At 40.9% G+C, this 27,715-nt stretch overlaps 3 protein-coding genes across 4 annotated transcripts; all 3 read left to right on the top strand.

The window, feature by feature from the left end:
• Nucleotides 1-3,752: 3,752 nt before the first annotated feature.
• Nucleotides 3,753-6,326, top strand: guca1ab.2 (guanylate cyclase activator 1Ab.2). The gene is made up of 4 exons (XM_010777537.1): nt 3,753-3,950; nt 4,699-4,848; nt 5,316-5,406; nt 5,566-6,326. The coding sequence occupies exons 1-4, from the start codon at nt 3,753-3,755 to the stop codon at nt 5,694-5,696; spliced, it is 570 nt and encodes a 189-aa protein (XP_010775839.1). The 3' UTR covers nt 5,697-6,326.
• A 1,653-nt stretch (nt 6,327-7,979) lies between these two features.
• irf6 (interferon regulatory factor 6) lies at nt 7,980-14,345 on the top strand. The gene is made up of 8 exons (XM_010777554.1): nt 7,980-8,216; nt 8,557-8,731; nt 9,639-9,834; nt 9,933-10,031; nt 10,125-10,391; nt 10,811-11,203; nt 11,327-11,467; nt 14,335-14,345. The coding sequence occupies exons 2-8, from the start codon at nt 8,558-8,560 to the stop codon at nt 14,343-14,345; spliced, it is 1,281 nt and encodes a 426-aa protein (XP_010775856.1). The 5' UTR covers nt 7,980-8,216; nt 8,557.
• Nucleotides 14,346-19,347: 5,002 nt separating this feature from the next.
• LOC104950933 (extensin) lies at nt 19,348-27,633 on the top strand. 2 transcript variants are annotated; one of them, XM_010777536.1, is made up of 5 exons: nt 19,348-19,581; nt 21,685-21,773; nt 23,929-24,019; nt 24,577-26,587; nt 26,678-27,633. In XM_010777536.1, the coding sequence occupies exons 1-5, from the start codon at nt 19,506-19,508 to the stop codon at nt 26,772-26,774; spliced, it is 2,364 nt and encodes a 787-aa protein (XP_010775838.1). In that variant the 5' UTR covers nt 19,348-19,505; the 3' UTR covers nt 26,775-27,633. The 2 variants fall into 2 exon arrangements, with proteins under 2 accessions (XP_010775838.1, XP_010775837.1); XM_010777535.1 differs by having other exon boundaries at nt 23,905-24,019.
• The last annotated feature ends 82 nt before the right edge of the window (nt 27,634-27,715 follow it).

Here is a 27,715-nt window from a genome sequence, read left to right as displayed (position 1 = left end):
CGCGCGCGTTTCCCCGAAAGCTTTCCCTGCACATGAAGCAGCAGTGGGTCGCGTTCGTCGTCGTGCGTGTGCTCTCGCCTCGCAGGCGCCCGGTGCAGGATATGCTGCAAATTGCGCGCCGGACTCGAGCCGGGTAGCTCCATCTGCCTCGCTTCCGGAGGCGGCGGACGGTGCCAAGACGAACATTATACTGAACACTCTCCAACAGCCGGCCGCGACGCAGAGAAGGTTCGCGCTGCGTGTGCGCGACACGCGCACGCCGCCAGGTGAAGGCTGCAGACGCTAGACACACTCGGAGTTAGGACGCGGCCGTCTCCACTTCGCCCGCGGTTGTGGCGCATACGCCCGCCCGCTTTTTCGAGGCGGGGGGCGGCCGGACAGCGGCACACACAGCTCAATCTGACGCGTGTCTCTGGCTGCTGTAGACTTATGTCTTTTCGATACGTCATCGCCGCGCCGCGGTACTTCTGTTTCTCTCTTGGTACGGAACCAGGCGCGGCGTCCGGCTCGACACACAGCTTACCCCCGCTTTGTGTGTTTTTGCGTGCGGATCAGCATCAACCTAGCAACCGCGCGCCAGGCAGGTGCGGCCTGCCCTGTTTCCAAACTTTGGTTCGCGAGGCGCAGGTCCTTGCTCCCCAGCCTCCTAAACTTCAGGGCGGCGAGGGCCGCAAGAGAGCCTTTTGCTAAGCGTGGATGCTGATACAAGCTGCAGAACCGACAAAGCGGTGAGACGACAAACAGAACGAGAACACAGCCACACGCAGGTTAACGTCGCAAGAACGCGTGACGAAACAGCGCGCGCGCGGGCGGGGACGTAAATATGTTGTGGGGACTGTCGGAGATGGTGAGAGCCGGGATGTGTTGCCAAACGCACGTGCCAAGGTGGTGGCATGTTGGTCCGTGGTTTGGGTTTGTAGATAAGGAATTCGCTATTTCGCCCGCCCCCACGAATGTTTGTAGATAAAGGATGCGCCCAACTTGGAAAGAGTCCCCCACTCCCGAAGACGATCAGGGACGCAGTACATACACCGAAACTCTTCGCGCAGGTGGCCGAGTCCAAAACCCAGTGACCGCGCGCTCGGCGTCATGTTGCTCCCCTTCCCTCCCCAGTTCCGCGGCTGTACATCCCCCTGCTGCGGCGGAAAGAGCCCGCGCGGCGGCGCGCGCGTGCGCCGTCGCGACCCGCTTCGCACGCGCGGCCCGAGGAGAGGCGGTGCGACGTGGGACAGGCGCTGTGCGAGCAGCCACGCTTCCTGCGTTGTATGCCAAAGATCGCAGTTAGACAGAACCTTCTGTCTCGGGCCTCGGAGCTACGTCGCGGCGGTGCGCGCGGGGGGGGCGGCGGTTTCCCATATAGCAGATGTGTTCCGCGCGCGATATACGCAGGCTTTCTATCGCGCTTTGCTATGAATAGTTAAATCGCCATGCATTAAACAGTCACCGCTGTTTCGACTTAGTGCAACCACAATGATCGTTCTAGTATTTGAGTAACTGCGTGCGGAAATACCTACGGGTCGTCGGCTGCAGCTAGATGTGCCCTGTCCTGCCTGTATCGGAAGGTTACGGGACAGTCTCGACTGCCATCAAGGAAAGAACGAGAACGCTCGTCCACCAGGCCTGTTCCAACTCGCGTGACGCGAGAGAACGGGCCGCTGCGGGTAACCTATATCCATGGGTAGAGTAGGAGGCTGGCACTCATCGCTCTCGCCCAACGATTAAAAAGGACTATAACAAATCACTAACAATTGTTCAAAGCCTTCCAAAAAGGCCCATTATGCCAATATTGCAATCCGTAAAAATAAACCAGTCGACCCTATCATCGGCAGCTGCCACCTTGGACAATAAAAAAAAGCAAATTCCTTTAATTTTCAAGATTTCGAGAAATGCAAGGAAAATCTATCTGAAGATGTGGGGATTATCCCAGAAATCAAAGGAGAGAGAATAATAAAGATAATCATATAGATCTGTATGGGTTTGGGAACCTTAACAGATGGATCTTTTTTATCAACGGGAAACTAGATTATGACCTCCTATCCAACAGACGCAAGAAAATGGTAAAAGTCGCACCACCGTTCTCGGCCGCGCGCGCGCCCTCTCTCTTTTAACATTCTCCTTTGCTTTCATGTGGTGCTCTGTCCACTTACACCGACGGCGCCGGTCTACGTTTAATGTTTAGGTGAAACACTACGCACGCTGCTTGCGCCGGCTCGTTTCCTTCCAAAAAATGGGATTCTCCAACCTTACCAACAACACACAGTGCGGCGCCCAAAAAAAAACCGAAACACCACCCACCCCCCCCGCGCGCCGCGCCCCGGACAACACCCCCTCTCAACAACACAACGGAGGAGGAGGAAAAGAGAGAGATTGTCAATTCACTACCCTGGAAGTAATACAGTTGTTAAAGTTGGAAGCAGCCTGTGGACAGCCGTTCTTCGCTTGGATGTCAGTCGCCGAAAACCTTCTACAGAGCAGGCACATCTAGCTGGGCGCACGGACGCGTATACTTTCCGCACGCCGTGTTCTCAAGACATATTTTTTTAACTTTTTCTACATGGTCGCGCGCCATAAATCCTTATATGCCGCTCCCGGTAACACACTTGAACGCAACTTGCTCCTTCTTACACTCACCCCTACTTTAGTGGGAACAATGAGTCTGGCGTCTTTGATGCACAGAGGAATACAACGCAGATCATCCTTCTGGCTGGCAGCCTTGACCGGTAATTGCTTTTATCCAAGTCAATGCGGAAACCAAAAAAAATGCACTCACAAGGTGGTTGGAGGGGAAGCGGAATGAGCAACTTTTACAGCCTTTTTGGCGACGGTGGGGGCGCGCGCGAACTCCGGTCTCCACAAGACAGCCTACAGTGGGCAAGTGTCACTGTTACTCGTCTTTTTCTCGTTCTTTTGTGTCTCACGCTGCGCCTCCCCTGAAGCTCTCTTGCGCCCCCCAGGGGAAGCGCGCCTCACACTTTGAAAACCGCTGCGCTAGTGTATTGTCAAAGGGGGAGCTTCGTTGCGGGGAAATTATACAGATGGCTAGTCCGCCCCTGAAAATGTCTATGCAAACGTTATTATTAATAATAATTTTTTTTAATAAAATATTTTTAAAAAAAATCAATTTTTTTTTATAATTTTTATTTTTTTTATTTTCCATTTTTATTTTATAATCATCTCGCGACCCCCCACTCGGGACTTTGGGAACCCCTGTCAGAAAGCATGAACACAGTTATAAAGAACAGGCAGGCACAAAAATTAAGAGCAACAAGGGGATACTTGTTAAATGAATGCTTAAAAGGCTTAATGATGGCCACTCACAACCAAAGTAAGTGCTAAAGAGACCATGCTTTCACGAATACATTTAAGGTAGAATGTTTTTGGTAAGATGAACAAATAGTTCATGAAGCACACTAATTCATACATCAACTGTAATAGTTCATATTTGATTCAATAAGTCAGTCAGTTATCTTTGATATTAAGGTTTTGGCAGCTGGGGTCATGTAGCTACACAAGCATTTAATGCTACCACTATAGATCTCTTTCTTTTGTTAAGGCTTTGCTGGCAAGCAAAGTGGATTACAACTCTGAGCCTTTCATACGCACTCAGAGATGAAGAGATGAAGGGCTAACGGTGGACCCTGCTGCTGCTCTTACACTTCATGCTGACCCTGCCTGGATGCTGAGTGAATGCAGTTGTAGGTATTGGCTATGTTTTTACAGGATTTTTTTTAATGTATTTTTATAAAAGAGACATGGGAAACAGCCCTGGGACGAGTGTGGAGGAACTACAAGCTTGTGAGAGTCATCAGTGGTACAGGAAATTCATGACTGAGTGCCCATCTGGAGTTCTCACCTATTACGAGTTTAAACAGTTCTTCGGCCTGAGGAATCTGTCGGAAGCGTCAAATGCCTACGTTTTGACCATGTTCTCAACGTTTGATATGAACGGTGTAAGTTCATTTATACTCCTCTAGCAGGTTAATATTATACATTTGAATGTTATCAGCAAAGATGAGTGTCACCATTAGTTGCTTCTCATCTTTACTGAATATCAGTGGTTGTTAAATGTTTTAAACGGTTTATTTCACATTGCATGTCATTTTTTTTAAAGTAGATTGCTTATGATAATGCTGCTAATATAATTAATGCAAATCATACTCTCACTATGTAAATAATTTTGATAATCTGCTATTATGAAGAATTAAGATTAAAATGATCTTCATAATCCTCAGCAAAGAACCAATGAAACAAAAACGAAGAATATATACAATCCTTTACATGCACTTTATTTTGACCATCTATTGTTACTCTATGTCCTGCTTTAATGCAGAGACACTGGTTTGTTGTTATTTTCATTTAGTTTTAAAACCGTGCAGTTTTCATGTATGCCTGTCTGTGCTTTCCTTAGTGTGTTTCTGCTAACATAAATAATTTAGAAGAACTTAGTCTTTTACTGAGGGGGCTTATCCCATCAATGCTGCTTACTGACCTGCAACTTTAATCGAGAAGGATCAAACCTCTTCTTCATGCTGTTGTTGATTAGTGACTCAGCGTATTACATTAATGACATTTGAAAAATAGGTGGGGAACAGGAGTTTATTCCACTATTTGCATTGTTGTCTTTAAAATGTCAGGAGTATACCATGATGAGTACTGCTCTGGTAATGACAATCTTCACAATGTGCTTTTCTTTCGTAGGATGGCTACATTGATTTCATGGAGTATGTGGCCGCTCTGAGTCTGGTGCTAAAGGGAGGCGTGCAGCAGAAGCTCCGTTGGTACTTCAAACTGTATGATGTAGATAGGAGTGGCTACATCGACCAAGAGGAGCTACTTCAGATAATTAAGGTGCGAAAGAGACTTTATGTTAAAGCATGATGCAGGGCTTAGTGAAAGACTTAGGGAAATCCCAAACACTGTCCTGAAACAACCTGCTTAGACCACTGGGGTCCAAATGAGAAACAAGGCCGAGAAATCCCCTCCTCAGGCTTATAGGAGCGTGGGATCTACTGTGAGTTAGGTTCAGAGGCACATGGATGACACTTGGCTGACATCTACTGGTTGACAAAAACATTAAATGTGTCAGTTTATGGCATGTTCATGATCATAACATGACAAAAAAATACTATGATTCCTGTATGAAGCACTTGCAAATGTGTGGCCTATTTGAATCTAATGTACTTGCAGGATTATTGCTGTTATGAGTTTGTATCTCTTAGGTTGATTGCATGTACTGTGTGTTGCTTTGGATAAAAGCATTCGCTAATTTAAATGTAATGTTCAGTAATGATTTCCTTTCTTTGTGTTGTGTTCAGTCCATCCGTGCAATCAATGGCAGTACCAGCGAGATTTCAGCAGAGGACTTTGCCAACATGGTGTTTGAAAAGATTGACGTCGATGGAGATGGTAAGACCGGAGGGAGAAATCTTCAGACATTCGATAATACCTGAATATTGGGATACAGCTGGATAACAAATATTTAGCAAAGGATTTACTATTTATGAATCCAGGTGACAACCAGCATTAAATGATTGTGCTTAGTGTTTGTATGTGTTTATTCTACAGGTGAACTGTCCTATGATGAGTTCATGGAGGGGATTCAGAATGACGAAATGCTGCTGACGACACTAACAGAGAGTTTGGACCTCACACATATTGTCAGCAAAATTCAAGAAGAGATGAGAGCCAACACCTGATACCTCTATCTTTATTGACACTGAAATAAACATTTTTGTATAACCGTTCCACAGCTGAAGAGGTGGATAATCCATAAATCATCATCAGGATGAAAGGATGTGGACCAATCTCTGGGTCACTGTCAAAGAACAGCATTTAACTCCTCTGAGTTTACTAACTCAGACTAACAAAGACAAATATTAATGTTGTATTCAATGACACACTTAAAGGTATTCTACTGCATAGTTTATAATGCTTTCAACATGCACCTTAAACATAAATATTGTGACAATGCTTTACAGTCAAAATAATTTATATGCTGCAATAAAATGTAATTTTGTCTTCTGAAATAGTCAGACAAATCATAAAGACAGATTAATACCTTAACTCTTTGTTGGACTCTAGCTGAAGTATAAAACTACATGATTTCAGTCCAATCTCCATAAAGTGCCATTATTGAATTTATGTTGTAGCTATTGCATGAATTTTTACAATACATAAGCTACGCGTTCAGTTGAATGTGTTTAGGTGAAACCTACAGGTTCCTTAATTGTAGTGTTTCACATAATGTGCAGTAGAGCCACCTAGATCTCCCTACATCTGAGACAGTAGATGATGCATATTTGAGATTAAACAAGTACCTTATACTACCTTTCTCAAAATGGTGTGATTTTTTACGGAATCCTTTTTTATTTGATATTTCACTGTGTGTTATTATAGGGACAACCAGGATGTGTGCATTTCCAGTTATTTCAAGCAAACTGTAAGCAAAAAGCTAACAAAACGTTCTGTTTGTTCTTCAGTTGTCGAGTTAACTGTTAATGCATTAGACAGCCTGTAGTCTGAATTAAGCTAAATGACAGTTCCACATTAATGAGTTTTTCATGATATAAGTTGTTGGCTATAGCGTTTATGTTTAAAAATAAAAATACCTTAGTTAGATATATGCACATTTATAAAGTGAAATGAGAGAACGTGCAAAAAGGACCTTTGTGTGACCAAATAAAAGTTGCGAGGCAAAAATGATATCCAGCATCAATGCCATAGACATCTCAGTATTTAATAATGTTTTAGTTTGAATTTACATGTTTTGTCTAATGTCTGTGTGTCTGTGTGTTTTACATTCTGACTTATTATCACTTACTGACACAGATGGACTGTCTACATTAAAACTTAAAGCCAAGTCATGTTTTTGATCTCTCAATGCGGAGGGAAAAAGGAGTTGGCCACAAAAATGCAAAAAAAAGGAGCAACATCTTATAAAACGAATCTAAGGATGCTAAATTCATAATCTGAACACTTCCATACACTCCCCTTTATGTCAAATATATTCTGGTATAACCCCTGGGGATTCCTTTATCCTTTGTTAGGGGACAGTGTCTGGCTACTTGGAACCATAACAAACCAACACACCCATCAAGAAAAGACTCGGACTGACCATCCATCCCAGAATGAAAAAGAGATCAATGATCTCAATGGGATTCACCTGCATAAATAAAGGTTTGAAATTAAATTAAATGAATGCAAATAATTAGCACTACACACACATGCGCGACAGGCTCATTATGGATATTAATCCGAAACCAAGAAACCCGAAGTCAAATATGCGCAGCTGGATGTCGGACACACGCTCTCAAAGCCATGAGTAGTTTCAGGGTGTGGTTTATTATTGCCGGGCTGTTTTGTCTACTATTAGTGATAGGATCATCGCCAACCGTCCATTTGTGCCAATGCACAGTGAATTGGCTGTTATTTTCAATGGAAACTGCCTAATCTGTCTGCCAGCTGAGTCATAAATATCGTCTGCTAGTGCGCAATGCTGACCAATTTATACGCAATCTAATGTATGACCAATAAATCCTGAATTACAGTAGTAGTTCCTTCCTTCACAAACTCCTTAAAACAAATAAAATACAATTTCAGGAAAATATAAAACACCAGTGGAGAAAATAACAAACAAGAGGGTAAATAAACCCTGAATGAGCAATTTAAAATAGTTTTTACAAAACAAATGTTCAGCATTTTAAACCAAAAAAATAAATTATAAGAACATGTCCGTGTGTCAGATTGAGCCTTACAAAAGCACTTATTATTATATTCATTGCATTAGGATCATTTATAATTATTCTTGATTAGGTAGTTTATCTACATGTCAGATTTATAACTCATGATAATGTTATGAGGTGAAGTTGGCTTACAGTGAAATGCTCAGATGGAAAATTAAAGTGTGTGTCCACGTGCTTCAGGAACAGCTTTCCCCTCAGCTGCTCAGAAAAGGTGTGTCGCCGGCGTGACGTCACGGCTGTACCTGAGTTTCGGTGAGGAAAGGGGAAGGGCCGAGCCCGAGTGAACAACACCAGAGTTCCCCGGGAACAATTTGTTGTTATTCTCTCACACCTTCGTCCAAATGATTATCTATTAACATTTCCTTCGGGTGAATCTGCGACACTTCGGGTTTTTGCAGAGGAAACGCGGTTTAATCTCCAGCTGCTGGTGAGCAGGCCAAGAACAGACCTCTCCAACTTCCTGGTTCACCACAGGTATGTGTCGTTCTTTAGTATCGTGTTTGGTCGCTTTTTAACCTGAATTATTTTTAATTGAATCTCACGTTTATAGATACTCTGAACTATTAAACACGGGGTGTAATCTCCGAGCAGAGCTAGTTATATGACAAACAAGTGCTTATATAATCGATAGTATCCCGACTTTCAAAGTGTGCCTGTTTAAAAATGTTTGGATAACCCGGACGCGCAGGATTTCTGGGAACACTGCTGCACCATTGTTAGTCACTGAGAGTGTTTAAACTCTCTGGCTATTGGGGAGATGATTCACAGTAAAATCCACAGTGGACTGATCGGTGTGTGTTGTCTTGTCTTTCAGGATGTCGGTCACCCCTCGACGTGTCCGCCTGAAGCCCTGGCTGGTGTCTCAGGTGTCCAGCGGGCGATACCCGGGGCTGGTGTGGATTGAGCGCGAGGCCATGCGCTTCAAGATCCCATGGAAACACGCGACACGACATACACCGCAGCACGAGGACGAGGACACCATATTTAAGGTTAACCTAAACTTAACAGATGTCATGGTTGAGCTAAAAGAGGAATGAATGTAGGCCATGAAACGAAGTGTTTGTTTACCCCAAGGCAGAGCTTGTACATGTTGGCACTGCTGCACGGGCAGGGAACTGGGTCCTCTCTTTTTAAATCGACATTTTTTTTGCAAGGTTATTAAATACGCTTTTACAAGTTAAAAAAAGACAAAACTATTTGCATGTAACATCTGGGTTTGCGAGTTGCATCACAAGGCCTCCCAGTTCCACAAAATGACAGTTATTTAATCATGGACCTGCTTTGCCTATGAAAGCGTTGCTTCTTATTTGTCCCTTTTCACCTGATAAACAATTTGAGAAAGTGAACATTTGCTATATCGGTGTAACTTGAGACATACTAAACCCTTTTTGTACTGAGCACATTAATTGGGTGATATTGTCATGAGAAAGGAAACATTTAGGGATGACAAATCTCTTGTATTTTCTACATATTTTGCTATATATATTGCTATAAGGGTGGTGGTGGCGAAGTCCATATAGGGACTTGACTTGGCATGGCAACTGGAACGTCACCAGTTCAAGTCCCGGAAAGACCAAGTGCTACCGAGGTGTCCCTGAGCAATGCACCGTTCCCTACACTGCTCCACGGGCGCCGTACATAATGGCAGCCCACTGCTCCTAACACTAGGATGGGTCAAATGCAGAGAAACCGTTTCGTTACATAGTACCTGTGCTACGTAATGACAATAAGTTGAATCTTTAATCTTCTTCAATTATATATGTAAATGCTTTTCATGGATACCCCACAAAGTGCAACTACCTTTGAGAAAGACAGTACAAATATGTGGATTCAGTGCAGGAATGTAAAACTGGACTCTGATATTGATACCTCCGTTGTGTTTAAATGTTCCTCCAGGCTTGGGCTGTGGAGACGGGGAAGTTCCAAGAGGGCGTTGATGAACCTGATCCTGCCAAGTGGAAAGCCCAGCTTCGATGTGCTCTGAACAAAAGCAGAGAGTTCCACCTAGTCTACGATGGCACCAAAGAGGTCCCCATGAATCCTCTGAAGATTTATGATGTGTGCGACATTCCACAGCCCCTCAGTAACCAAGGTAAACAAGAGCTGCTTAAATATGAGTGATTAATTTGTCCTCCTTAATTGGCATTTTTCTTTTGAATTTCAATTGATTTTGTAATTTTTACCCCACAGGTTCCTCAGATGCTGGTTCTTGGACTCCACATGATGATGATGGTGGTGACGAAGATATTCCAGATACACCAGAGTCTCTCCCTCCGTACCCATCCAATGGTGAATATCTTCTCCCCATACTTAATGCATTTTCTCCCCTTAATTTCCTAGCAGTATATCAAAAACCCTCTTTTCTATGATCTCCTCATTTAGGTACCAGTCCCCCTCCTCTCATTATGTGGTCTCCTATGAGCTCTGGATCCCCCATACAACCTTCCAGTTGTCCCCCTTCAAATGAGGTCTGGCCCAAAGAGGAGCCTGTTAAAATCTGGCCTAAAGAGGAGCCCGTGGATGTGGAGATGCACCCCACACCCCTGAGTGAAATGCCCCATGCTCCTCTGCCTGACGTCCCAATGCATCCCCCTTCTCTACCTGAAGTATTCTTCGCCTCTCCAGAGACATGGATCAGTTCCCTCCCGAGTAAGCATGCACTTCTTCTATTGAGGAAATCACTGCACCTCATAAAAGGAATGAATTTGTTTCTCTTTCCCAAACAGATTTTGTATTTTAAGCTACTGTAGCTCAACCTGGTCCATGCATTTCCTAACCTAGGGCATTGTAGTCTTTTTAAAAATTAAACAATACCAAAAAACAATCACTTGGGATTTTGTGAGTATTAACATAACAGGTATGATGGCACATGTCAGCCAGCGAACTATGTGTCGTATTGTTATTGTTATATTTGTGTTTTTAGAGAACATTGAAAGTCTATGGCATAGATAGATGAATAAGCAGCAGGGCCAATACTTGTTAGAAGGATCATTATAAGTAAAAGTTTGAATTAAAAAAGAGATGTCATACATGGGTTTAAAATAAGTCTGGATTTGTCTCTGTACCAGTGACAGACCTGGAGGTGCAGTTCCTGTACAGAGGGAAGGAGATGTGTCCCACAGGGAACATCAGTAACCCTCAGGGCTGCAGGCTGTTCTACGGAGACCTCGGCCCCATGGTCAACCAGGAGGAGCTGTTCGGGCCGGTGAACCTGGAACAGCTACGCTTTCCGACCACGGAGCACATTGCCAACGAGAAGCAGAGGATTTTCACTAACCGCCTGCTGGATGTGATGGACAGAGGCCTCATCCTGGAGGTCAGCGGTCACGACATCTATGCAGTGCGTCTCTGCCAGTGCAAGGTGTACTGGTCCGGTCCCTGTGCTCCAAACCCTGCTGCACCAAATCTCATAGAGCGCCAGAGAAAGATCAAACTCTTTTGCCTGGAGTCTTTTCTCAGTGGTAAGAAAAACTCACCTTTACCATGCAGATCTGATTGAAGTCATGGTCTTCGCTCTTTTTAAAAATGTTATATTCTTTGATCCACAAATCTAATCCTAATAAATGTGTCTCCATGGTGTTCAGGAGTAATCGCCCACCAGCGTGGCCAGACACCAATCCCTCCTCTATTTGAAATCAACCTATGTTTTGGAGAGGAGTGGCCTGATGGCAGGCCCAAAGAGAGAAAACTTATCATGGTTCAGGTGAGAAATGTTGTTCAAATATGTGTGCTCATTGCAGGACAATACAGGCCAGTGATCAGCAGTCTACACCTCATACTTGTGCATGAACAAACTTCATCTCTGTTTAAAAGCAGTTGAAATAATAGTTTACTCAAAAATAATATAAATCTGCAAAAAAGTATATCTGTGCTTAAATATTTAGCATGAAAATGGTTTTAGAAAAGACCCAGAAAAATATATCCTCATGTAACCCTCCTGTTGTCTTCGGGTCAAATCTGGCCGATTTACTACTTTCATGAATCATAACTTTTTAGTTTTTTTTAATTATTCGATTGCATTAAGGCTTTTATGATATCCTTCACAGTAGACATTTGAACATATACAATTGCTGATCACCACTTTCATTGAATTTTGGATGATGGACTTTGTAACACCCATGGTTTTCCCGGTCAAAAATTACCGCCATAAAGAAAAGGAATTAGTAACCACCCGGATCACACACACACACACACACACACACTCTCTCTCTCTCTCTCTCACTCACTCACTCACNAGCCGCGCCATGTGTAAATGTGACCTGAGCGAAGGCTCGCAGGCAGGTTAGCTGCTGCGCACGGGTAATAGGTTTTGTTTACCTGAGTGCAGTCTTGCAGGCAACTGCAAGACTGCACTCAGGTAAACAAAACCTATTACCCGTGCGCAGCAGCTAACCTGCCTGCGAGCCTTCGCTCAGGTCACATTTACACATGGCGCGGCTGAAGCCCGCTAGCACTATTAGCACTAGCAGTATCGCTAGCACAGTTTTAGATTCAATAGCCGCATTCACACCACACGACTTTCCCTGGTACTTTGGTTCTTTAGTTCCGTTAGTACCAATAATGTCGCGTTCACACCGCCGGGACTACTCAGTGCCGGGAACTCTTTTTGCCATTTTCAGTCCCTGCTAGAGAGGTGGTACGAACCTGGTGATAAAAGAGTGCCAATTTCTATTCTATTTCTATTGGCTGGGTGAACTGCAAACCACGCCCCGTTAGACTCAGATTTTTTTTTGTTAGGCAGCCTATTTTTTCCTCGCTACAAAACCACATCCACTCCTGAGCGAGTACTTTTTTTGTACTTTAAAGCAGTTATGACCACACCTACTACAACACCGGAGCGGTGGAATGATGAGGATAACACTGATCGACTTCAGCCATCCTACGGCGATACATGGCTATAGTGTGTGCCTTTCGTCGTCCAATCCTTTTCCGAAAGCCACCTTTTAACCGCCTGCGATTCTGAACCAGCATTGCACTTACAGCATCCGACGAGTGGGTCAAATCCCTAGTTGGCTGCAATAACCCAGTTACAAAGCTGTATAGCATGAGCACAAAGACAACAATCATGTCTGAGGTCGGAAAGTAAACAAACGCCTCATGTACAGCGGGTAGGCTTTATACCCCCTCCCCCGTATAGTTCTTCTTCTCTCGTTTTTTTTTGTACTCGCCGTGAAGTGGTTTTGCAGCCTGCCAGTAAACCCAGAGAAGAAGAAGACGAAGTGACGTCAGCGTAATCTTGCCTCAGGGAAAGTACTGCGGTGTGAATGCGATTGGCACTAGCCCCCTGGCGGATTCAGTGCCGTGGTACTTTAGTGCCAGCACTAAAGTACGGCAAGTCCTGCGGTGTGAAAGCGGCTATTGAGGCCCGCCCCCTACACCCTACCCCTACACCCTACCCCTCCGTTTGCGCGTTCGTGCGGAGGGTCCGCCATATTAAGTGCTGTTCCAAACCAACGAGTGTGGAGGGGGAGTGGGCTATCAAGCCCTCAAACAGGGTTATGGCTAGAAAGGATCCGTCTAGTGTAAATATGACGTCACGTTCTCGTTGTAACTCTCGTTGTAATCGGAGTGGCTCGGAAACACATCTACAGCAGTAACATGATGCAACATACACATTAATGCAGCAGCAATATTAATAGAGAAACATCAGACATAATAGTAAATCACTGAAAGGGAACATTTTATTGCACCAGGAGCTATCTTGGGACTTTTACTGCGACAACGTTGACTTGCCTGCGAATAGAAAATAAACCATAGTGTTGGTGATCTACAGCAGGGGTTCCCCGAGTGGGGGTCGCGAGATGATTACAAAATAAAAATGAAAAAAAATAATAATAATAAAAAAAAATTGATTCATTTGTTTTATAATTTTTATTTTATTTATTATTATTAATAATAACGTTTGCATAGACATTTTCAGGGGCGGACTAGCCATCTGTATAATTTCCCCGCTACAAGGCTCCCCCTTTGACAATCNTCATATTAATAATACATATGAATTATAATTTAATAATTATGTTGGTCTTCAAGTTGGCCCGTTGTTTTTATTCCAATCATGAGTTTTTTTTAATAATGATGCACTTCATAGTGCCAGTCAATCGTTTTGTATTTCTTGTCTTGGCTACAGTGTTTGTGTGACGTCTGCCTGTCGCACCTAAACCTCAGTTGTCCTGGAGACGATCAGACCGGTCCATCCAGTTTCTCTGTCCTCCTAGGGATTCATCAGGCCGACTGATGCCCGCTGAAATGTCAAGAATGTGCTGACAAAGGCCTTTCACGGTTCACAGTGAACCTGTACTTCACACTTCACAGTGCTGAACACGCGGTAAAGCTCGGCTCTACCAGGAAATGCAGGCAGAAGCAGTTCTGCGTATCATCAGCTCTTTTCTAAAGTTCAATTAATGACTTCAGTTATTTATTGCTTTTATTATTTTAATTTCATTGAATCTAATATAGCCACTTTTCACAGTTTATATGTTATCATGCGTATTGAGAACTGGCCGTGTTTTGGTAGCAGTCAGTGCTAACACCTGGACCATTACAGCATTTCTACAGATCCACTTCCATTTTCCTCCCCTTTGTTCCCCTGTAGGCTACTTCTAGCCTCAAATGAAACAGGCCCTGACTTGTGCATTAGATACAAGACAAGTAGTGAAACAGCTGACGTAATTTGTAAACAGACAATAAAATAAAAGGAAATGGAGATCGAAAGATCTTACATATGTTGCATTCCATTGTGATGAGAACTATGATGTTGCTAATGGAAATGAAACTGAAGATAACATCAGAACCAGATGTATTGTGTGTAAGAAAATTGAGTTTCAACATCACAGATCTGTGAAGCCAGATTTCATTTTTGTCAACAGGTTTTCTTCAGTTGAGTTCACAGGTCTTGCTTCTGTGATACATTTGTCAATTAGTAACTGATAATATATTTTATTACATTGTTTTTATCTAAATTAATATATTACTATCAAACTACTTCAGCTCTGCATGTGTATTACCTTTGTATATAATGCAACACTGTATGATCTGTCCAGAGAAAGCAAATGTTCTAATGCTCTAAGCGCAGAGGGGACCGTGCTTTCTCTGCTGCCGCCCCTAAACTGTGGAACGACCTGCCCTTGCTAATCAGACAGGCTCCCACACTGTCTGTTTTTAAATCCCGTCTTAAAACCCACCTCTTCTCCTTAGCATTCGGAAACAAGTAGATTGTTGCTTTTATTTGCTTTCAGTGGTCTATTGTTTTTATTATATGGCTGTTTTATTTTATTTATTTATTTTAATCATTATGTTTATTCTGGTTTGTTTTGTGTTTGTATCTTTTATTTTAAATGTATTTATTTTATGTTTTGTGAGCTTATCTCCTTGTACAGCACTTTGGTCTCAAAGTTTTTAAAGTGCTATATAAATAAAGTTGGATTGGATTGGATTGGAAATGTAAATACGACCGTTTACGCAGATACATACTAGTAAGTATGATTTGCTTTATATTTTTTGTAAACTGAATTCATATGTATATAATCATTACTAATGTAATGTTTCTGAAGACCATTAAAATCAAATTCTTCCAGGTTTGATGACGCCTCAGTCCAACAACAGCAGCCCCCGCTGTGGATCTGACGTCAGGTGGAGGGGCTTTAAGAGGGTCTAAAGCAACACAGGGACTCCAGTAAAGCTAGGGCAGTCTTACACAGGTTTAAATATCCTAATCTGGGAATTGAAAATAAAAGTAGTTTAAAGGTCAAAGATGGGATCAGGTAAGAGTAAAACAGGGGAAAATATGTTGTCTGGGGATGCAAAATTATTGAAAGAGAAGGATGAAAGGAATATAAAAAGGTTAGAAAACTGTCAAAGGAACTATAATTTCACGGGAAGACTAGGGGTAGAGGAATGTGAGGGATATTGTCAAATATCTGGAACAAACTACCAGAAACCTGCAGGTCTGCTGCAACTCTTTTAAATCCAGGCTGAAGACTTTATTTTTGCCGCTACTTTTAATTGAACTATTCACATCTTACACTGCACTGTAACTTGTATTCATGTACCTGTGTTATTCATGTTTTATTATCTTTGCTTTTTAATGTTTCTAATGTGCAATGCTCTTAATGTCTTTCATTTTTGTAAAACACTTTGAATTGCGTTGTGTTGAAAAGTGCTATATAAATAAACGTGCCTTGCCTAAAGCTTGAGTGAGCTGATATTTGCATCAAAGAATTGCAGTAATATTTAGTCCAGACAAACTGTGTGTGTCAACAGCTTACATATTTTTTGAGGTTTAAAAACATATGGTTAATGCTGAATTGTAAGTTTGGCTTCATGTTTATATGCCCATATTTACCTCTGAGTTTACTTTCTCTTTTACCTATGACCCCTCAGGTGAGGCTGAGTTCATGTTAATGTCTGCGGTAACAGACAATGAGACTCGAGGCCCCTGGGCACAGACATGCAAATGCCCCCTCCACCTTCCCTAAATGAGCAAGGGGGTGCTAGTGAATTAATTTCAGTTTTCCGCACTCTCGCGGGAGTGTCATTATTGTCTCACTACTACTATTACTATTACTACTACTATTACTATCACTACTGTCATTATTAGGCTGTAATTTGTTATATACTGTTGGAATGGGTAAGCAGGCCTATTGTTTTGGGATATTTGTGGAGTTAGGTGGTCCATGAGTGTTTTTTATTGGTTAAGTGGTCCTTGGTATGAAAAAGTTTGTGAAAAAATGCGCTAGTGCAGGGGTTTTCAAAGTGTGGGTAGGTCAGCCTCCCCTCAGAGAACATAAGAACAGCCGCGCCCCCCCCTCCCAATTATTATTGCTGTTATTATTATTATTATTATTGTTGTTGCTNGTTAATTAAGATTAATTAATTACACAAAAATTAACGCGTTAAAAAAATTAACGCATTTTAATCGCACTTATTTTTGCACCGCGGAACGTCCAGTGAGAAACGTTCCGCGGTGCAAAAATAAGTGCGATTAAAATGCGTTAATTTTTTTAACGCGTTAATTTTTGTGTAATTAATTAATCTTAATTAACGCGTTAAAGTCCCGGCCCTAAAAAAAACTCATGATTGGAATAAAAACAACGGGCCAACTTGAAGACCAACATAATTATTAAATTATAATTCATATGTATTATTAATATGATATCTGATTAATTTAGTAGAGACATTTCAAGTGTAAATGTTTGTCGTTTATCAATCTGATCAAGGCAATGGATCGGTTTTCCTTATTGGAATATTACTACATCAATAAAAATCCTGGATTATATATTAACCAGCGGTGGAAGAAGTGTTCCGATAAAAATAGTATCAGCATAAAGTAACTCAAGTTCCTCGTGGTATCTTTTTCTGGAGTTTTGAACCAAGTTAAGCGTTTACTGTATTGTACTGTTATTATGGTACAAAAAAACTTTAAAAAGCATATAGATATTATGATATTTAGGCCAAAGTAATGTGATTCTGATTTTACTAGATCATCATATTTTATTCTTAAATATTGCACATAAGTGTAGACTTTAAGTAAACAATTAAATATAATGTTAAAACTGATCAACAATATTATATTACATAACAAATCAATGATTAGTGAAGTTTTAGGTGGTTATACTACAGTACTTGAGTAAATAGTGACTGTCAGCCAGTGTGAATGTTGACCTCATCTGAACCAAGCTCTTGAAGAAACAAGGATTGTGATTCAGCCATAGGGTTCAGCTCAGAGGGCGATTGGTAAATGAGGTTGTTGGTTTGCTTTCAGGGGTCAGCTAACTCTAAGCTATAGAGGACTCCTGATCCTCTTTAGCTTTTAGCATCATCTTCACGGTTATCCTGTATATGTAGGTCAGATGGTTAACCATCCCTGTGTAAATAATGGCGGCACGAGTTCAAGTATTACCTAAGCATGACATGTATGTATAATAAAGATGATTAACCCTTTAACTACCAGACCAAGAAAAAAGCTATGGAAAAATTATTTGTTTGCATTTTTTTTTATCAAATGGGACACAAATAACCACAAACAAATTTTTTTAACTGACCAGACAGTTTGGTTTTTATGAGCCTCTACCAACTGGTCGAGCTGGCCTTTCATGGTAAAAGTGTACTTTCAACAATCATCATATACAGTACAGTATTTGTATGCATCAAACTCAAATAAAACACAAACTGAAATACATTTTTTTCTTTTATGGAAAATGAGCATATAAAACCAGATATATTCATAAAAGATAATAAATTATAATTGTAAAACAAAAAGAAATGGAAAAAAGTAATGTTAAGTGTTTTTCATAATAAAAAAACTTTGGGCTGTATGCCATGCATGAAAGGTGCTATATAAATTATTATCACTCTTTCACTCTGAGACTCATAAGGCAGTACTCGATTTAGTAATATTACCATGAATCTAGCCATTTATTTACCATATCTTATTGGAAAACATCTCTGAAACTCTGAAAAAGTCATATTGCTAGTTTACCATATGGCCAATTAGACCGATTGGTTCAGCATATTTTCAAAAAAATAATTACACCCTTGTTAAAAAAAAATGTGTGCATCAAGTTATCTATGTTCAGTCAGTGCTCTGACACTAAAATATGTCAAAAATGATATGGTTACCTTGACCAAAAAGTGTGATTTCTTCAGCAGTGATTTTTTAGCATGCTAACTTTCTCAGTGGAGGCTAGCTGGAGGGCATTCCGTTCGAACCAAAGTGACATCTAGAGGTTGTTTTGTGCATAACATGTCAACCAGATGGTAGAGCTGGCTGAATCAAATGGAGTTACACTTTTTTATTTTTTTTTCAACAAAATATCAAGACACAAAATGTGCTCTACCAAATTGTGGCGCTGGCTGTTAAAGGGTTAAGCTGCTTATTTTTGCCAATGAGTAAATGGCTGTTTGTTAGAAATGTGTTACTAAAAGAAAACATAATCTTGCAGATGTAGAAAATGGACCCTTTACCCTCTTGTGATTTGTGGTTGAGATAAATGAAAAAACACATTAAATATACAGAAACCAATATTTTATAATAAATATGGAGGAGGAAATATGTTCTGTGAGATCTAGTACCCTGTACCTATTATCATAACCTTTTTTTAGGGAAATAATAACTGTATTATGTCCAATAAAGCAGCAAACAGTTTTTCTCTGTTACCAATATAATTCTGGCTTTTGAAAGTAACAAAGTATAATAAAGTTATTCAGAAGTATTTTTTATTACACATTTATACCATAAGAGATGTTATTTCCCATCAACAGCTTACTTACTTTTGGAAGAAGGCCTAAGCACTGATGAGCTATATAACATGAGTTAGTTTTACAAAGAGAATTCTAAGTAGTCAGACCTTTATCATTGTCCAACACTGGGTGTTATACTGAATACCCCTAATGTTTCTAGAAAATTATAAGTGTAACAAACAGCCCTGCTTTGAAGCGCACAGGAGTGCACGAGCGACTCATTCCGTGCGCAGGTGAGATTTGTGCTGGAATGTGTGTGAAAAGGAGAGCGAGGCCTCACCTGTTGGGAGTGTATAAAACAGGGAGGCACGGTGAAAGGGGGTGGGCGGGGTTAGCTCCATTTTCTCTGTATGTCCCGAAAAGTTTGCAACAAATCAGTGGAGTCAGATTTAGCAGGCGCGCGAGGGTGCACCTGTTGGGAAAGTAACTCACCTGCGCTTTACCTCGGATTTACCATTTCATTCAAAATGCGTCAATAAGTATAGAGCTGACCAGTCGTAGCTGCGTTTTAACTTATCTATAATCATGAGGAAGGGTCTGAATTTTCTGGGTCGGAAGAACCAGTCTCTTTTCGACACCAATACCAAAATGAAGGACATGGGTGAGTACAATGTGAACAGAGCCCATTGGCTATATAGAGTTAGTCCTCACTTTAAACTTTTACTGAAGAGCAACACGACCTTTGTACCAGATGTTGTCATGGACAGAAGTGTTAACCACGAAGCTCCCATTTGTACAGCTGTTGGTCCTAAAGGAAATCACAACAGTATTTTGGTATTTTGCAATGACGTGATGAATAGGCAGCAGCAGGTGAAATCAAGATAATAAAAACCTGTTCTCAATGGTAAAGTCCAAGTCTGGCTCCACACTGACCTGTCCTCTGTCCTCTACACATTGTGTTGACTTAGTGTGCCTTAGTGTCGCCCTAACAATGCTTTGAGGAAACAAGGGTTTTGTTTTGGAGTTTATAAACTCCAGTCAAGTGGAAACATTGGTGTAACTGAATATCTCCCTGACCCAGCACTCTGAAATGTGATTTATGTCTAAAACATTTCGTCTCACTGCTCGTGTTTAACACATTTGTACTGCTGTTCTGACCTGCCTCGGTGGAGTTTATGTGAGTCAGCTATCATTTTAGATACACAACAAAATGATGATTGATGATGAGGTGATTGGGATCATCACATACAATTACTGTCAGTAAAATATTGTGAAAACAATGTTATGACAATTCAAATGAATTAAAATATCTGTTGTTATACTATTTACTATACTACTATTTTGTACTATCATACATTGATTAAGAAATACATTATTTATTTAAGAGAATTGTAAAACAAAAAACATAACAGCATATTTATATGCAATAACAACACAGCACTCTGTATTTGCTGAAGGAGACCATGAGATAAAAGATCTAGAAAAAGATAGTAAGTGGACCTTGGGCTTAGTTCTTACTTTGCCAAACTATAGCAAATCAAATGTCTAAAATTAAGATCATATTTACATACTCCTATGGCTTGTGTGGTATCAGTTCAAGCAGGAAACAGGAAACAGGAGGGATTAATATGCAAAGCCGTAATATGAGAGGGAATATTTGTTAATTTAAATAAGACAGGTGCACAATAGGGAAACTTCACATTTGGTTAAACTGGTTGGACATGAAAATCAATTCTTCCTGTTGTTTTTCATTCTGAATTGATTGCTTTTGAAGTGACAGCATCATACTGTATGTTTTAAAGTGCATACACATCACAGGGGGAACATGAGTAAAAGGTCAATCCTATTAAGTAAAGTAAAACACTTTGCTGTCTTTGTTTATAATGTGTAGCTCTGAACAGCAGACTAAGTGCCTTTGAGTGACAAGTTTCTTTCAACATTCACTTATTGGACAGAGAAGATGACTGACGTGGAATGAGCAGTGAAGGAGTGCGCGACTTGTACATTTATTTTCTCAAACCAAGCGTGGAGACCTCGAGTATTATCAGTCAGTTTAGCAGAATGGTTTCTTATTGTTTCACATCTTAAGCTGGATGGGGATGAGTTTAGTGATTGCCTTGGTCTCGGTGCCCTTTCAAGTCAACCTTTCACCTTTGGGCCTCTAAGTAAGATCTCAAACACAAATGTTAAGAAAAAGACCAACAGACCATTTTTTTAGCATTTCCACAAAACATTGAAGAATGATATCAATATCCCATATCCACTTTGACTTACACATGCAGGATCATTAAGCTCTGCTCTTGCAGTACAAACAATAAATATTTAAAGAACTTCAAAAGCAATACACATTCATATTTAGCCAACCAGTTCTTTAAAAAAAGTTAAAGTAGTGTAATTTAAGCTCAATTTATTCAAATAAATGCTAACCTTTACATTTTACACACTAGTGAAATATAAACTAAGATTACAATCGTTTGTTCAGCTGCCAGTAACTATATATTTTTCAACAACACTACCTTTACAGCACATATGATCACACTGTAACTACTAAGAGTCCACTTTGGTGCATATCTCATCACCTGCACAATGACCAATTCATTGTAAAGTATTTGGCTCTGTTGGTCTGTGTCTTAGACCAACCACATTGCCCAAATATTCACATAGTATTGAGCAATGCAATGGCTTAAATCATCAACTGAAACCCACTTTGCTCACTAAGGACCCGCCACAACATAGTAATCTGTTTTGTTTTTTATTTACTCAGACAATGTGGAGCTGGTGCTGGAGTCATCAGCGATCCCCGAGTCGGGGACTGCCAGTGTGCGGGCCAGACCCACCGTCAAGCATCATGCTGTGAGTATCTCAGTAAAGCTTCATACGTGTATTGTACATATTCACAATTTTCAGTTTCCTGAATGAAAATATCATATGATATGCATCTGAGCAGACTCTCCCCCGTCCGTCGTTTACCTGCAATTAAATGATTACTGAATATTGTAGTCTGTATCTGCAGAGCTGGAAATATTCAAATGAGCTGATAAAGAACGTTTATTGTTTGACTGGATTGGAATCTGGGTCGGATCTTTAACAAGCACAGGCCAGGGCGCTACCAAGTCATTGTTAATCAATCATTTACTATTTTGTCAGAATAGCATTGGTGTTTGGTGAGTCGGATTAAACTGACAACTGACGCTTTTCTTATAAAGTGTTTGTAGTATGGCTGTGAACAGTGATGTAACTCATAATGCGATTTTAGTCCAAAATGTTTTTCTTAATTGAAATGCTATTACCATCCAGGTGCATTACAAAGCATACTGTAAGACAAAAGCTCATTTATAATAATAAAAACAGTCCCATAAGCTTTAAACTTGCATTCAGGGTAGTTTTCAAAATGGACATTTGAAATTATTGCAAAAACATTGTGGTTGATACATTAAATATAAACGGCCACATTTGGTTTTAGTATATTAATAATAAAGTATCACAAGTTGTGGAAAGTAACTAAGTACAATAAATAAGTATTGTACTTAAGTACAGTTTTTACTTTACTGAGTAATTTATTTAGATTCTACTTTATACTTCTACTCTAATGCATTTAAGAGTTAAATATTGTTCACTCACAAGGGCCATTCTGCAGCATAATGAGCCCTTTAGTTTTGTATAATCCTTTGTTGATAATAGTTTTATAAATTCAAGTACATTTTTTATTGCAGGAATTTTATTATGTTCTCTTTGTGGCATTGATACCTTCACTTAAGTAATGATCCAAGTGTTTCACCTCTGTGCATAAGTGTAGATATCCCAATATGCTGAGTTAGTTTAATTTGTAAGTGGTTCGGGAAGATTCACCTTAACTTGTATCAGCCTGAATGACTGTCATGCCTCCCATTATATCGTCATGGTGCATATAAAGCGCTCATCTCTGCTATGGTTCACACACCTCAGAGTTTGGGAGTGTTCTGTGACGGTGTCTGAGGCATGTGTTTGGCGTGACACACCCAGCACATGGGCAGGACAGCTGAGGCTGCTGTGACAAATGAAAGTGAGTCACAGTTTAGGGAACAAAGAGACAAAATCAATCTGGATCATACGCCATCTTTAGAGACACGCCCTCAACCTGTGGCGCAGTCTTCATACCTTTCCAAGAAACCACATAAATGCCCTGCGAGTATTAGCCAAGAGAAAGATTTAGGGTGTGATATCAGGCAAATGTCAAAGTTATTCTAGTATCGAATGCAAACATTAAAAGGGCTGAAAAGCAGTTTAACCGCAACTATAAGAACCTTATTCATTACCAGCCTAAGGAATAAGTATGTTTTTTTAATTCAAATTGGTGTAAGCTTGTTTCTCAATTGTAATAGCAAATTACTCAGAGCCTAGAAACAAAAGGTACAGCAGATTTCTTTCTTGTCTCTGAAAGGATTTTGGTTTGCCCCTTCGAAGGGCATACAGTATACCAGTTAACTCACATGGACATTTATTGTGTCAACACTGTGTGTGTTTAGTTTTGTTGCCATGTTGGAAACAGGCCTCTAATTGACAGCCCACAATTTTTGCAGCCTGGCCCATATTAACAGTAGGACAATGTAATTAATAATAGGTGTATCCTATGAATCACTTGGTGCTCCTCATAACTAAAGTATGTGGAAGAGTGCTGTACAATTAAAACAATTGAAATATATATCATTTTAAATCAGATTCATACATGTGGTAAAATAATAATTAAAAAAGCATTAATGAAAATATAAGGTTCCTCATAATACCCATATTAGAGCCTTGTTGTATTAATAGCAAATGGGACATGCAAATCTGTTTCGAAGGGACATTGAGGGCTGTTCTCAATTGCTGAGAACTGGTTTGTTCACTCAAGGAGCGAATACTCCCAGTACAAAAACAAAAACAACGTTTCTAAGTGCCTCTTTATTTTGTTTCTGTTATTAATCCATTCTTGTTTTCTGTGTTGAACTTGTTGAAATATCAACAGTTTAACGTTTTTTCCCCCTCACAGTCCACATCTGACAGTTTTCAAGGATTTGCCGTCCCGACACCCAAAGTCCCCCTCCTCCCACCGATCAATGGTCCAAAGACCAACGGCTCAAGTGAGTGTCTACCTACTTCAAATATGTACATAATCTTGAAGAATTTCATTATTTACTCTTTGATGGACTCAGATCACTTGCGGTGCCTTTACTCAAACTAAGTTGATGGATTGCAGCAATCAGAAAGTCGCCGTAAAGTGTTAAAAAAAAAAAGAAGCAGGGCAGGTAAATGTTTGTCCAGGCTGTTGCTCAATAACCCTCCTGAATGTGTCTCAACTGCCTTACCAGATGGCAAGATTGTTTACAAAATGGGAGTGTTTGTCGTAGAAGGAGGGGGAAGTAATTCATTTAATATTATCGAAGCATTCTAAATTTATGTGTGATTAATACACAACTTAGTTATTTTCATCATTAAACGTTGATTCTTCCTGATCTACTTTTTGAAACTTGTTTTTGATAAACCGTTGTATAAAACTTTTGTATAAAATGTAAGCACATCATTGCATCCATGTTTCTTAATTATTCTAATTACTCTTACAGAATGTATATTCTTGTAACAATGTTTTAAGTGTTCTCTTAGTGTACACTTTCTCAGTTATTCTCTATTCTTTACACAGTTGGTGGACATCACCTTTCCAATGGATCTGTTATATCTGTGCCCGACCTTGTGGAGGGGGAAGTATTTGTTCCTCCTCCCCCTCCCTCAATGGCGCCTCCACCCCCTCCACAGACTTTTGTCCCTCCTCCACCAGACTTCATGGGCGACCTGAACACTCTAAATTTGGCAAAACCGTCCTCACTGGCACCCTTCGCGGATGAAGAAGACTTTACCTTCATTAAACCGCCACCAATGGCTCCGCCAAAGCCTCCATCTACTTGCTCTTTATCATCTGTACCCATTTCTAGCCCTTCGCCAGGCAACCTACCTGAGTGCCCAGCTTTTGCCCCACCTCAGCCTCCTTCTGAAAAGGCACTTAGGTCTCTTAAGAAACCACCTGAAAAACCCATCAGACTGTCCTCTATGTTCAACTTTGACTCCCCACCACAGAGCCCTGCCCCACCTCCCCGTGTGCAGAGAGCAGCAGTGTCCAGTTTCAATCCCAGAAACACAGCAAAGCTTTACAATGTTCCTCAGCCCTCAATTCTCAGCGGGTATCAGGAACATGACCCAAGACCAAAGCAGATGTTACTCCTGGAAGATTCTGCATCTGTTGACTCTGCTCAAGTGCTTGTTGCGGTGGAAGGGAAATCCCCTAAATTGGCCACACCGTCCAAACCAGTTCTCAAAGAAGTACAGGAACTGAAAGAGTCATTACACATAACCCAAACCCCTTCACCACGCCTGCCTGAGCCAACAAAGGAGGCTAAAGCAGCGATAGTTCTAACAAAGCCAGACATTGGCAAATCTCTCCAGCCTCCACCTCAGACTTCACCACAGCTTCAGAGACCAAAGGTTTCTCAGGTGAATTCAGAGACAGTCAACGACAGACTTGAAGAATCTCCAAGTCAAAGTCGCAAATTCAAATACAGTCCGTTAATAGATCGCAAACTACGCAGCCTGAAGAGTAATGAATCTAACGGGGCACGAAATGGACCTGTAGCCTCGCCACTGGCTCTTTTGAAGGCGGCTAAAGACAGAGATAAACACAGATCGAGTCACACTCTGTCACGGGAAAACAGCAGCAAGTCACATCAGGAGCCTAGTGCAATCATTCAACCGAGTGACTCAAGTCCCAATTCCTTTATCGTCAGCCCAAGGTCAAGCTCAACTTATTCTCCAACATCTCCAGAAAGATTGCAGGAGAGTTCAAAGTCCGTCAATCCTGTGGTACATATGCAAACTATTCAGGGTCCAGAGAAACCCAGCAGCCCTGCTCTGGTCATAGATCAAACGCTATCCAGAAGTTCAGTGCTCAATAGGATGGCTGCATCTGCAAATAGGACCAACCTGGTTGAGCAGAAACAACATGCAGTGCAAACCCCTTTAAAGTCTCAATCCACACAGCCTGAGGAGTTAAATATGACACTACTCACTCCACCGCCAGAGTTTGATGACTTTGACGATTTTGACGATTTTATGGAACCCCCTCCTTCCATGCCTCCACCTGACCCTCCCGTGAAAAAGGCACCAGCACCAACACCAGCACCAACACCAAAACCACCAACAACACCACCACCACCACCACCACCACCAAAAAAGATCCCTCTACCTCCATCTCAAGTTCCACCTCCTCCTCCAAAGGCCAAACCCCCACCAGCTCCAAAACTCCCACCTCCTGACATTGATGCAAAGCCAAAGCTGCAACCCCAGACCAAACTAAAAGCCGTCCCTCCTCAGCTACCATCTAATCTTTCACCCAGCCAGGCCACACTACAGAGCATCTTACAAAAAAAGATGTTGGAAATGGACCACAAAATGGCCACAGTGAAGGAGACAGCGTCCAGTTCTGATGACTGGGGTGCCCCCTTGCCCGAGGAGGACTATAAGGTCCCTGTTGTCCCCAGAGCCCGACCACAGAGCACGAATTACCCTGTGGTCAACAAAGTACCAACCCTAAACATGCAGGAGCTGGAGGATAAATTGGTCAGAAAATATCAGGAGTCTTCCTCAATGAAAGTTCCCACCAGGTAAAATATGGCAATTTTTTCCTCGAGACAATAAGCCCAGTGTTTGTGTACAGTATAAATTCATAATCATTCATTTGTTGTTCTTTTCAGCAACGGAACGCAGTCAAAACATCAGTATGGTATGACCTTTACAGTTCGGCCTGGAACCAAACAGCCCATAACCCTCGTCAGTAAAGGGGAGCCTTAATGTGTTAATGGGAAAGTGGTTCTTGTGTTAAGCACAACTGTGTGTGATTGGATAATGTGACCATGCATCATAAGTACAATGTGGGGGGGGAGGGGGCACTTTGAACAAATGTGGTTAGCAAATACGTTAAGAATGTTTTATAACAACGGTCTTCTCAGTTCTGAATGTTCTCTAAAGGTATTTCTCAATTTGGAGGACGCACTTTCAATGTCAAATGTTTTGGTTTTGTATTTTATGTTTTTAAAGTATCAGTCTGGTGGACAATTTATTTTAGCTGCTGCTGTTTAATCAGCGTAGATGTATATATTCCATACACATAAGTTAGAATTAGTGCCAATGGCAGAATGGTTAAATTCACAAGACAATATTCAAAGTTATCCAAAGCTGAGTGAAAATAAAACATCTGAATAAAGTCTGACAGATGTATCCGTAATCTTGATTATATAATACAAAAATAATGTACAGTACAATTATTGTGGTTCATGCTGTAGTCGCATGTCCAATAACAGAAATGTTCTTTCACTGTTACATGTACAATATGCTAGGTCCTCTGGGGTGAAGCAAACAGCTAATTCAGACAAGTGTGTTTCAGTTGGATTGTTTCTCATATTTATTGATCCAGGAAATGTTTTTCCCTCTGAGTTATTTGACTGTAAAATGGGTGTTTATGCATCTACACTCATGCTGTAAATATATCAGTTTATATATTAATAACTTAAAATATGTAAGATGCAATTGTATGTACATGTTAAGGTTGTATAATCAAAGTATTTAAAATAGAGGTTATAAAGTCTTAAAACAGAGACGTTCATCTATTCCAAATGTTGTCCAAAAACTAACTGGAAAATAAATTCAAGCATTAATTGGATGTCTGGTGGAGTTTTGTTGTGCCATTTTTAAGCGTTTGTTTGGACGTCTTATTCGAGAAAAGACAAAGATGA

This window comes from Notothenia coriiceps, unplaced genomic scaffold, assembly GCF_000735185.1.
Source record: "Notothenia coriiceps isolate Sejong01 unplaced genomic scaffold, NC01 NC01_scaffold00018250, whole genome shotgun sequence".
Lineage (NCBI taxonomy): Eukaryota > Metazoa > Chordata > Actinopteri > Perciformes > Nototheniidae > Notothenia > Notothenia coriiceps.
Note: the sequence above shows the minus strand (reverse complement) of the source record. Positions and strands in the feature narration are given on the sequence as shown.